The sequence below is a fragment of the Dreissena polymorpha genome, unplaced genomic scaffold, assembly GCF_020536995.1.
Source record: "Dreissena polymorpha isolate Duluth1 unplaced genomic scaffold, UMN_Dpol_1.0 chrUn002, whole genome shotgun sequence".
NCBI lineage: Eukaryota > Metazoa > Mollusca > Bivalvia > Myida > Dreissenidae > Dreissena > Dreissena polymorpha.
Window position 1 is genome coordinate 458,664 of NW_026273316.1, and position 13,981 is coordinate 472,644.

Sequence of the window (13,981 nt, forward strand, 5' to 3'; positions counted from 1 at the left end):
TATTCTACGTGGAAAAGGGGCCATAATTATGACAAAATGCTTGATAGAGTTGTCTGCTCTTGTTTATAGGTTGGGGTCATGTTGGTAAACAAGTATGCAAAATATGAAAGCAATATGTCAAGGGACAATGAAAATAATTGGGGTAGTACGAAAACTTTAACATTTGCACGCTAACGGCACGGCACGGCACGGAACGGCACTGCACGGAACGGAACGCCGACGCCGGGGTGAGTAGGATAGCTCCACTATATATTTCATATATAATACTCGAGCTAAAAAATGAAAATGGCCCCCCACATCAAAGCATTTTGTGATGAATGGGGGGCATTATTGGAATTGGCCGGAGGCCAGAAATATACTAGCATGATTCGCTTCTGCGCCTATCATAAAAATGCTTCTTTAAAGGTCAAAAACTGACCTGTCACCTGACAAACAGACTATATAAATCGCTGTAACACGTGCATTCTCGTCTTTTAAAGGTGTTTATGTTGTCTTGTTTAACCAAACCGCAAGCGAATTCCAGCTCACCAAAAAACGCATCGTTTTTTACAAGACATAATCAAAGATATGCAAGGCTTGTGAAAAAACCTAAAAATTAAATATGTGGAAACTACATCAGACTTCAGAAACTAAAAGTTTCTAACTGTATGTCATCACACAAGTTAATCAGGGAGGGTTCCAACATAGGGAGGGTGCTATGATATTTCCGGACTCCGACCAATTCCAATAATGCCCCCCCCCCCCATCCATCACAAAATGCTTGGATGGGGGGGTCCATTATTTTCATTAGCCTACGGCCTTCCATATACTAGCATCTTTAAAGAAAAGACAAGATAACCCCAAAAATAGCCCCACAAAACATTTTATACAAGAAACAACCCTTCTCGAAAAAGTGCACTAAATGCGCATTTAATGCACATTTAATGCGCATTAAATGCGCATGTTATTGGCACCGTATTTTTTGCTTAACAAGTGCATTTTATTCTGTTAAAAAAAAACACTTTTTACTAGTGTGTTTATACATATAAGTGTATTTTTTCCACGAAATAATACACTAAAGTGCGTTTATTATGATAATAAGTGCGCTTAAGTTTATTTTTAAGCGCATTTATACACTTGAGTGTATTTTAAGACATACAAATAAAATACACTTCATGGTCAAAGTAAATTTTTTAATGCGCATTAATACACTCATACAAATAATACACTTCATGGAGTATTCAAAGTGAGCATTAATACACTTGAGTGCATTTCCACTGATACAAATAATACACCTTACAAAATTGAAAGTGAATTTTTTTAAGCGCATTAATACACTTGAGCGCATTCCCAGTCATACAAATAATACACCTTACAGTATTAAAAGTGAATTTTTAAGCGCATTAATACACTTGAGTGCATTTTCAGTCATACAAATGATACACTTTATGAAGTGTTGGAAGTATATTTTTTTAGCGCATTATTCTCTCAAGTGTACTTTTCATCACTTCAAATTAGTATGCTTAAAAATTTACCAAATTTTTAAAAAATCCCAGCATTTTAAAGCCAGCATTCATTCTTTAAATGAAAGGTTTGTGTAAACACATACATAAAAAACAAAAAGTACAATTCAATAGATAAGTACACACTTTATTAGAATGTTAAACCTTAAAAAACAAAAACAAAGGTTACATATCTACATAAAAGAGAGGATTCAAACGGGCTATTGCCTATCTGGAATTAACAACTTTAAATATCAAGCTCATACCAGTGATTTTTCTCCCCTCTGATTACCGGTTACTGATTAACAGCCAAATACAGATGGTTTCCGCTTCAAAAATATTAAAGTTTTCCCCTCCTTAAGCTGAAATGTTTTCCTTATCATTTACTAGATTTTTATATATTACATTAATTCCAAATCCCTTTTTAATATGGACAAAAGCAGCACATTCAATTCAATCATATTCTGGATCCTAATATATGATAAATGAACCGTATTCATGAAATTTATATAAATCTATACCTTATTTTTAAGATCTTCCTTTTTTGTTCATTATTGCGCTAAAATATGCCCTTCTGAGAGCCAGTATATACAGGTTGTTTTGAATTTCCAAGGAAAATCACTGCATACATGCTGACAATATTTAGCAGCTTAGCCCCTGTCACTATATTTGTTGTTATACACTGTTCCTTACAAAGAATGCATTCATAAACCACCCTTTATAGAGCAGTTCACCAGCTGATCAGGTCTGCATACTACTGTCGTGGTCTGTGAGGCGCATCTCGTGCATGATCTCATTTGAGATAAGGTCCTGAAAGATATTTTATAATGTAAGTGTTAAATATTGCTGTGATGGTAATCTTGTTCAACAGTTGCTATAAATATCATAAATTTAAATAAAAACAAGTTTGTTGGCTTGTTGTTTTTGTTTGTTTATTTTTGCAATTTTAATCTCGTGATCATGTGTGACTTAACGCTTTTCATAAATAATTTAAAGAAATAACGTTTGGTAGAAAATACTGTTTATAAATGTACTTATATATGTGGTCTCCTTTGGCTGTGTGAACTGGTCAGAAGTGTGACGTCTTTAAAATGCAATAACCTTTATTATATAGTTTTACCTCTCAACAAATCCATCTTTTCTTGGTCAAGGACAAGCTACAGGGCACGGTTTCCCACTCCTGTTCCCCTCAAGTTGGCCTGCTTGTGCAGGGTAAAACCTGGTATAAATGTCCATACATCAGGTAGTCCCCCTTTTGCTCCCTTTTTTGGCAGGCGATGATGCACATTCTGTCCAATAGATCTTCCGATGAATGTAAATTTCACCTTGGGGTTTAACCTTCAAATATAAAATATAAAAGTTCTTATTAAATATGGGGGAAAGAATTAATGACAAGAAATAGGTATAAATAAATTTTAAGATGACAATAACCATAAAATACAGCCATAATTATTCAAATGGTGTTTTTTTCCTTAAAATTGCATTACATTTACTTATCCATTTACATTTCCCAGTGACAATACATAAATATGATAATAATCATAATTGATTAAATTAAAAAGAGATGCAGAAATGAAAATACAAACCTGTTACAGCTGTTCTTCAGTATTCCAAAAAAACGGCAGTTGTTGAACTATGAGACCATATCACTTTAACCACCCACTTTGAATTTTCTTTGCAACAAACTTATTGTTGATATACACATTGTTTACAAAAAATAACTTTCTGTGCTCCAAATAACTTGCTGAGCTCCAACCAATCAAAAGTAGTTTGTTTTAAAATAGATGGTTTTAGAACCAATCAAAAGTCTATAAACACCCCTTTGTTTGGGCTAGATGGAGCACTGATAGGGATGAGTGTTTATGATGCTAATGGATCTCTTATCTGATCCTGGTCTTATCTGATATTATTTGAATAATAATAATATTGAATAATACACAGCACACTTAGCACATTATATTTAATTGTTAATATTTCAATATAACATACTGAATGGTGTAAGCAAATAATAATAATATTATAAAAATTATTGAAATTGTCTTTTAAAATGTATGTTAATAGTCAATGTGGAAGACATAAATTGAATTGGGGTTAAATATCAGTGTAAGAAAGTTCAAATACTTATTTTTTATGTTGTGGAGATTGTGGAGAATTGATTCTGGCATGCCCACATAATATTTTTGACACTTTCATTATTTTTAATTAGTTACCCACAACCTGATTTAGTTGTACTTTTCCCTTTAAAAGCTGCTCTACTGATTCACATATTTTATGAGCAGACAAATTGCAACAATAAGACCATAAACATAATGTGAAGATAAAAAAGAATTCAGTACAATCCTCTTATTAAACACTATATCTCTGTCCTTTAACTTCAGTTAGTTGCTATAGTGTTGCTCTTTTTTATGAAGATACACTAAAACTACACTTGTACAGAAAGAATTTTTTTTTTGCAAATCAGAAGATACACTAATATGCACAAAAAATGCACTTCATTAAAAAAATGCAATTATTGCATAAAAAGATGCACTTTGTCTACAGAAGATACACTAAAAGTACAGTAAAATACACTTAAAGATAATGAAAATACAGAAAAAATGCACTTTAGTTCACTTAATTATGAAAAAAGTGCAGAAAAAATACACTTTTTGGTAAAAATGCAGAAAAAATACACTTTTTAAAGCGTATTTTGTTTAAAAGTGCATTTTATTTTGAGAAGGGAAGGCACAAGCCCATCAGTATAGATTAAAATCTCAAAATATATTCATTACTATCATGTGTCTGACAAAGTCAATACTTCTGAATATATCTACACTGTATATACACCATGAACACCTAATACTACTTCATGTATAACACTAGACACATAAGATCCTAGTAAAATCAATGTGAATATAACATACATAAGTGTCTGTAAACTGTCAATATGCCACAAAAGTTTTACTATGTATGACAAAATAAAACTTAATGTCTCAAAACATATTGTTGAAAAGTATGATCTCTATTTCTAGATGAACCTTCTACACTTCTTAAGTAAAACTTTCTGAAATTCTTCACTGATTTCCAGTTTGCCGTTTTTTAAATATCTGCAATTTTACAACCCTTACTTGCAGCTGCAGAAGACGCAGCACCACGAAAAGAATGAGCTTTAAACTGGCCAATGTTTATACTGGCCATAGACAGAACATTCTTTAACCACCTAGCTAATGTACTTGTACTAACACCTTTATATGTAACATAAGATACAAACAATTGTGAGTCTTTTCTTAAAGACTTTGTAACTCTTCTGTTTCATGTCCTAACAGGACATAAACTTGATCTTTCAAAAACATCCAATTCAACAACAAAATTCTGTCCTGGTTTACAATTATTTAAACAATCACCACAATTAAAGATAACAGTATTATCTCTGAAACATAACTTTGAAATATCTAAAGCCTTCAGTGTCTGAGCTCGAGCTGCTGTACACAACACTATTAAAGATACCAGCTTATAAGTTAACAGTTTTAAAGATAAGGAATCAAGAGGCATCCACTCAGCAATTAAGTCAAGAACATACTTAACATTCCATGTAAAAAAATATCTAGGTTTTGGAGCTTTTACAACAAAAATACCTTTCATGAATCTATTAAAGCAATTGAATGAAATATTGTTATATTGAGCAGAACTCAAAATCTTTAAAGTCTCCATAATAACACTTTTATGTAAGCTCATTACACTGTAAGATCTACCAATGTTCTTCAAATACACTAGAAAACAAATGATATCTATTTCAAGCGGTCTAAGGGGATCGCAATCCCGCAAACTACACCACAAAACCCATTTTGTCCATGCACTTGAATATTGTTTACGAAGTCCTGGTTTCCAGCTCTGTAAGACCGTGTCAATAGCCACTTCCGGAATTCCATTCTTTTGGAGACGGTGCCTGATACAATTGCTCCAACCAGTTGCATCTTTTTCCTCATCGGATGTTTTTCCTGGTTGTGAACAAGCCTCAGCAAATCTTTGTGTCTCGGCAATCTAACCGGAATAGAAATAAGAGATTCTAAGAATAGTGGATACCATGTTTGAGTCACCCATAAAGGGCATATAACAAGTGCTTCATCTACCTCATCTTCCATTAGCTTATTAAAAAATGCACCTAAGAGACGAAATGGTGGGAAAATGTAAGGTTTCCAAGAAAACCAGTTTAACAAAAAAGCATTTGTGCAAAAAGCCTCTGGATCAGGTGTCCATGAAGCAAAAGTATCCAACCGTCTATTGAGTCTGGAAGCAAAAAGATCAATATTAGGCACCATCAATTGTGAAAAAACTCTATTCGCAATAGATGGTTTCAACCTCCATTCTAAAGAGTCTGAGAACTTTCTTGACTCAAAATCTGCAAAACTATTATCAACACCTCTCAAATAAAAAGCAGTGATAAAAATGTTTCTTTTGATACACCATTCCAAGATCTCTTTTGCTAGACGATCCATACTACTTGACTGTATACCACCCATATTGTTAATATAAGAAATAGCCGTGGTTTTGTCACACTGAATGGCCATATGGATATTTCTACTATTATTTAGCCACGTTTTCAGTGCTAGGAAAATTGCCAGCAGCTCAAAATAATTTATATGGAAAACAGACTCATGAAAAGACTAACGTCCCCCTGAGGATTTCTTTTCCTCAACTAGGAAAGATCCATAACCTGACTTGGATGCATCAGATTGAATTGATAAGGAAACACAATCTGGCCTTATTTTCCTTCCATTTTTTATTTTTATGTTACTATACCACCATTGAATTTGTTCTTTAGCTAAATTGTTCAGCTCTATAAATGCTTCATAATCATCTAAGGATCTCAAAGCATCAACTTTACAATGCTCTAAAACTCTATAATGCATATGTCCCTCCAAGACTGCAAAGAAAGTACTGATTACCAAACCAATAAAAGATGCCAAATCTCGTACTTTGATTTTATCTTTAGATAAAATCTGCCTTGCAAAAGGCTTCAGGTAAAAACACCATAAAAAATAAACTATACGTTGAGTGGGAATTTTCACTGACTTTTCTTCATTGATAACAAATCCCAGAGATTCCAACTTGTTATTCATCAGAACCATATTACTTGCACAAACTGCTTGATCATTATGCATATTTATGCTATCATCAATGTAATATGAGCATCTTATATCCATTTTTCTGAAAAAAGCATATACTGGCTTTAACTCTTTTGTGAAACAATATGGCGCTGAGCTCAAACCAAAAACAAGGCAAACAAAACTATATAACTGACCCCTACATTCGAACTTAAGGTACTTATGGAAAGATTTATGAATAGGAATAGAACAATAAGCTTTCCTTAGGTCGAGACTAGTGAAAAAATCATTCTGCTGAACTAGCTCTAAAACAAAAGGAAAAGTATCTTGTTTAAACTTATCATAATGAATGAATTCGTTTAATTTCTTCAAATTGAGAATAGGGCGATATTCTCCATTGTGTTTCAACTCTAAAAATATATTTGACAAAAATTCACCATCTTCATGATGAGAATGTATTATTGCCCCTTCATGAAGCAATTTTTCAACTTCTATATCTACTATTATTTTTTCTGAGTCCGAAAAATTTATTTGGTTTGGAATTTTCCTTTGACAAGGAAGATCATCATGTGTAAATGTAAAGCCTTGTACCGTTTCTAAAACCCATTTATCAAAAGTTAAATTCTTCCACTCAGGAAAACAGGAATGTAACCTGTCTGAATCACTCACCTAGAGCTCAGACACCGATGGCTGCTCTAATTTGGGTTATAAGAAGCCGAAGGTACGACCTTCTTCACTGTGTTGGACATCTGACAGTGTCCAAACTGACCATAACTGTCCTTCTTTTGACCAAAAGTCCAACCTGAACCAGGGCCCCTTGTATACGGAATTTGCCTCCATCTCTGGTTACCAGCAGTCCTTCTTCCCCTTATAGGACCAAAGGAAGAAGATTTTGTAATGGATGAGTATTTTCCAACCTTAACACTCGTTTCACATTTCTTAAGTTCTCTGCTAACATCATCTCCAAAGAGATAGGAAGTTATCGGAACATTTATATTACAAACCCCTGAATACTTCTGTTTGAGAAAAGGCCTCATAAGGTATCTACGCCTTAAACTTAAATTAAATTGTACTTGACATAACATTGTCAAAGAATCAGGAATCAAAGTTTTGATTTTTGGTACTTGTGAAGTGTATGGCTTCAAGACCTGTGCTAACTCTAACAGAGGAAGCATCCCAGAAGTAAGAAGATTTTGAGAATCCCGAATAATTTTGTCAGTTATTTTAACTTTCCTATTCCTGACTAAATCACCCCAAATCTCATCATTCACTCTAGGGGCCCGACATGAACTCACAGTTCGAGGGAACTTTTTCTCTATTGTCTGTTTAACCTCACACTGTTGTGTGCATGAATCATTAATCAACTTGGACAGAGACTTCGATATGGGATCCCCCTTCTCAGAAGCCTTCAACAAAGGCTGAGGCCAATTATCATCATCTTCAGATGAGGTATCATCATCATCATAAAGTCTTTTCTCAATAGACCAGTTCATTGTTATTGTTTTGATTCCTGATTTTTGCGCATGCGCAATGCACTGGTAGTCAAAAGCATTGCTTACAGCTAACGCAAAGCATATGGATAACGAGACTTGTTTAGTCAATAAATCAAAAAGAAACTAAAAAAACAACACCTAAATAATATTTAAAAAATATAATATTTAGTGACAAAAGAATGCATTAACACATTTATTTAAATTTTAAAAGAACGCGTCATTAGCATCAAATTAATTAAGATTGTCTGAAGACTGAACGACAGACAATTCGACACAACAAAGAGCTCTATGCATTAGCCGTATAATTATTTGCAGAAAAGCTTCAATAAAAATAATGATACGTCTTATTATAAAATTATAATTATCAATTGCATGCGTAAACTAGAGTAATGCAAAATTAGTGATAGAATGTGTCAGTGTTTCATTGAAAATAAACGTACTGCAAAGCCCTATTAAAAACGAAGTTCATGACGGTATTTACATGTAATTTTAATTTGGATGGGTGTTGTTCAGAGAATGCCTTGAGGAATATTAACATACAACTGAAAAACACAACCTCACATGATGCAAATTGAACTGTGTATTCATGTATATTGTAAACTCGTTACTAGTGATCGAGTATGAGTGACAACTATCTAACATTTAACACACAAACACACACACACAACATAAAATATATACACATATAATATAATATATACATATTGTTTCTTTATTATTTACCCCCATTGATGTCAAACGTAATTTAGTGTTTCTATGATGTATTTCGTGCATTGCCGTAACATTACATCTTCATACGGAATGACGTATTTACAATTAACCGATGCCCGCTTAATACGTTAAATATTTTTAATTTACATTTTATAATTCATAAATACTTTTTTTTTTTTTTAATAAAATGGGCTTGTACCTTTACCGTGTTCCATTTCTGATAATCTATAGACTTCAAATTTGTACAATATGTAACATATCTAATTTAAGCAACTGTTAAGTATGTCGGCGGTAAATTTATTCAACCAAATGCCTAGTTACTTAATACTACCAGAATGAAGACATGGTGGCATCATCAATTTAATGACCAGACTGTCATCTGCCACCTAGTGTGGTTTATGACACCATGTTGTTAATTAGGTCTGGACAATATCTGATCAAAACGAGATAATCGGATTAGGCAGAACAAAGGGGCAATTAAACACCGGAATACAAAGGCTTAAACGATTTTAAGATTGATGCAAACAATCAAATGAAAACTATTGCATTTAATTTAATTAAATGTTTATTTAATGTGTCAAAATGTTAGTTTTCCCGGACCAGGGTATAGGTCCCTGCCCAGACAAATATCATTATGTTTAATTTGTAAATGTTTTTTATTTGGAATTGATCTATTTATTCATTGTGTTCAATCTTATTTGTTTCAGTAACGTAGAACAACTTGTTGGCATGTTGAAAAATAAAATCTTAATATAATCGTTTAAATATAACCGATCACGCTCTATTTGTCCCCATTGATTGAATCTTTCTTTTGACTACCAATATAGCCCGGATGTAAACACGCTGGTGCGCGTGATGTCACGCGTGAACTGGTCTATATCATCCAAGCGAGGACCCTGCCTTGCATTGTGACTGTGACCTTTATTCAGGCTCTTAGAATTATTACTGGCCCTATCACGATCGACCAAAACAGAACTATCCGACTCCCAGTCATGACCTTCTTGAAACAATTCAACAGACTCTGTGACCGTCTGAGAAGAACGAGACTTACCTATGCCTAAAATAGATCTCAATTTATTCAAATTCTCTTGTGAAATACCTGCTACATTTTTCAAATCCATCAAACCGGAATTGTTTCCTGAAATTTCATGGGCGCAGCCATTTGCATTATTGTCACGTGGTCTATGCGGATCGTTTCGATTGGTTTCGTTTACAACGTGTACAACCGACCTTTTGAGAAGTATTACTATCCCTGCAGGACATGGCCTTTTTACCGTGTGAATCTGAAACGGTTGAAAACCCCGAAAAATCGGAGGAATCTTCGCAACCTTTATCATTATTATGGTCGGACAACTCATCAACACTACTGGACGAGACATCGTCTCATCCCTTCTATCCTTATTACTCCTTGACATCGTCGAAAGCAAGTCCAAAAAGCAATAGGTGTGCGTAGGCTAGTTTATGGCTCAGGTAAAAAAATAGCTGTTAAAACAAACACTAAAAGAATGCAAAGCATTCAAGTAGCACAAATAAATGCAAAAATTCAACACACCTCAAAACCGCGTGGTTACTCACCTACGAAGACTGTACCAGTCTTCACCGACGTAGTCGCTAAAGAAATCTATGAGAATGCACGTGTTACAGCGATTTATATAGTCTGTTGGTCAGGTGACAGGTCAGTTTTTGACCTTTAAAGAAGCGTGTTTATGATAGTCGCTGAAGCGAATCATGCTAGTATATGGAAGGCCGTAGGCTAATGAAAATAATGTCTCTAGGCAGCAATTAGCTACCACAGTCATTTACCACAGCATGATGATTATTATAAATATAATCAATATGACTGGATATTGCTAGTCACTATTGCTTAATGGGGTACAATTACACAATAAATTAACATACACAATAATTAATAAATTAATATTTCATAAATAAAAATACACAATAATTAAAGAAGGTGATATATAATAATGAAATACCTGTGATCAAGATCAACACATTTAGAGCAGCACAGCCGACTGTGGTTCTGGCAAAACTTTGTTAATTTTTCATTTTTGTGAATGTCACATGCTAAAAGATAATTCTCCATTTTCTTAGAAATTGGCCATTTCATTATTTTATCCTTTCCATAAGGAGATTGTTTATTAAACCACAGACCATGCTTACTATGAGAGTGAATACATTGTCCACAGAAAAATGTATTGCATTTTTTACAGTAAAAAGCTGCATTTGTCTCGGTATTATGCTTTTCGCAGATTGAACAACAATATTCTTTATCCACAACCTGACCTTCAGCAAAAGAAGACACAGGAAAGGCTGCCATGTTTAATAATTAAAAGTTAAATTCAATTGAAATGTAACGTCACAATACAGCTGTTAAACAAAATTTATTTTAAAGAAAAACTCTTAAAATTTTGAGGTAAAAGTCAAGCAACAAAGAATTAGATCCGAACACAAACCAAGCTGATCTTCCTATGACATTCATTGGTCTGATACAAGTGAACAGTTAAAAGATGCAAACTGTCAAGTGACTATTAGCTCATGTGACATTCAGATTGCTTTAAACAGTGGTATGCAGTGCAAAAGATTTGTAACTGAACATTAGATTATTTTTAACCTGGTTCAACAGTTACACAGACCCACAACAGGCATATTTTGTATTCCATTCCCACCTTAGATCCTTCTTTATATTGTTTCAATGTATCAATTAAGTTATTTCAACACAAAGGCCCGTTTTTACTCCAGTTATACAATGGAATCTTAAATAACAAAAGCCTTTTTGAGACCAAACCTGTTTCACAAGAGGGCCAAGATGGCCCTAGATTGCTCACTTGAGTCATGGAGCGAGGCTAGTTTTGAAAACATGGGGATAATTTCAACAATCTTTGTAAAAGACCCTTATCTGATGTCAAATACAAAATATCAAAGCTGTGTGGTTTATTATGTAATATAATTCAATATAAAACATTTCACCCCAACACAACAACGATCCATGTGGTGTAGACAAAAGCTGTTGCAGTAAATTTCCTAGTATTAACCATATTTTCGGGGTATAAGTCCCACCTGAGAATAAGACACATTCCTTGATTTCTAACATTTGGCGAATTAGTCCATATATAAGACGCAATGGATTTAAAGACCGACAAAACATTTATCATGAATTACTTTAAAGCATGCATTCACACATGTCAATCCATGAATTGTTTAATTCACCCTTCCCAAACAAGTGTGTAAAACACGTGTTTTTGGTAAGTTGTTTTTTTGTTGGTTTTGGTAAGTTGGTTTTAAGTGGGTTTTGGTATATTGGTTTTTGTGAGTTTTGGTAAGTTGGTTTGGTTAAAACTGAGTAAAACACAGAAAAAACTCACTTGGTACACATATGTGGGTTTTGGTAAGTTGGTTTTTTGTGTGATACAAAGACTCACAAAAATCAACATCCAAAACTCACAAAAAACCAACATAACAAAACCCACAAAAAACCAACATACCAAAACTCACAAAAAACCAACATACCAAAACTCACAAAAAACCAACTTGCCGAACCCACAAAAACCAACTTAAACAAACTTCTGTCTACAAAAGTGTGTTTAAGTTGGTTTTTGTGAGTCTTTTGTTCGCTTAAGGCATCATAAAATTTTGCTTGTCTGACCTGTAACCTTTGTAAAAAAAATATTTACACCTTTCTGGTAAAAAAGGTAGGGATAAAATCACAACAGATCATTACAAGCCCCATGTGATTATAAAAAAAAGACACACACAATTTGCCAAAAAACTATGTTTATATAAAAAAAATTATAATGTGAACATTTTTACAATAATTTTTGTTAACAAAACCAGGAAAACATCTACCCAAGATACATTATCACAATATGCCAGCACATTTAACATAATAAATTAAAATAAATAACATTTTCATCTTAGGGCTACCACAGGTAAAAACAGGAACCATTATATATACAGTTTCAGTTAATGAGGAGTGATAAAAAGGATAAAATTAATAATAATTAACAGTGTTGGTGGTACCGGATTTATAAAATGACGCCATTAAGGAATCCTTCATCCTAATTTTTCCTGGAATAGCCCTTTACACATATTTACACCTATATACAAACGCAACAAATTGCTCAGCACTACACAGTTCATATATTCTCCGCGCAGTACATCACACGAAGCCTCCTCAAGGCCCATCTCATTTTTTCTGCCACACTGTTGAAATGGTCAGGGCAAACTTTTTGGAGATGACATCTGCAATGTATATGAACAATCAATGCAGGATTTTACTGTACATTACGGTATTCAAAAAACATGTAAAAGTTTATTCCACCTAAATCAAGTCTGATCTGAATGACTTGATTTTGGTGGAATAAACTTTTATAATAATCAATATCATCAGTTCAGATATCCCATTTTAACATCATCTACATTAGAAGGATTTCAAAAGAGGTTTTTGAAACAAGGAGGCAAATTACTGTTGCTTGAATATTTTTTATCGTTCAAAATGAAAGCTTGATCTTCAACTTCATACTGAGGTTACTTTTGTCTGCCTATGTGTTAAATTCTCCAAAACTTTCTTATACACAAACACAATTTTCTGTAACTCATAAATTTTAGCAGTAGTATTAAATTAACGCAAGACAGATTATGTGCTGGAGCCAAATTTGAATTAATTGCATTATGCATTATGTTTGCTTCAAAATGGATATGGAGGCAGTAGGACACTTATATATTTAAAGGGGCCTTTTCACAGATTTTGGCATTTTTTAACTTATTCATTAAATGCTTTTTATTGATAAATGTAAACATTGGATCGTAAAAGCTCCAGTAAAAAATCAAGAATAAAATTTTAAAAAGGAAAAGAACATTGCCCGGAGCAGGTTTCGAACCAGTGACCCCTGGAGTCCTGCCAGAGTACTGAAGTAAAAACGCTTTAGCCTACTGAGCTATTCCGCCGTGTACACATACTGGACGTATTTTATACCTTATATAAGCAATCTTCGTAGTTTCACAAAATTTAACGACAAAAACAGAACTCTCCAAATTATTCAATAGTTTCGCGTTGCAACGCTTTATAATTTTTACGTTTTAAAATCTTCAAAAGATGCATATAATGGCTATATTAGACCATGGTAAATGTTCAGTATTACTGTTTCCTCACAAATATCATAACTAAAACGAAAATTTGCGAATCTGAAACAACTTTTTTCAATTTTGTCAA

General features: G+C 33.5%; 1 protein-coding gene across 4 annotated transcripts in view; it reads right to left on the reverse strand.

The window, feature by feature from the left end:
- Positions 1–11,364, reverse strand: part of LOC127863179 (uncharacterized) — a 44,257-nt gene extending 32,893 nt beyond the window's left edge. For all 4 annotated transcript variants that reach the window (XM_052402578.1, XM_052402577.1, XM_052402575.1 and 1 more), the window contains exon 1: positions 10,746–11,364. In XM_052402578.1, coding sequence (XP_052258538.1) covers positions 10,746–11,089 — 344 coding nt within the window. In that variant the 5' untranslated portion in view covers positions 11,090–11,364. The remainder of the gene's footprint in view (positions 1–10,745) is intronic.
- Between the last annotated feature and the right edge of the window lie 2,617 nt (positions 11,365–13,981).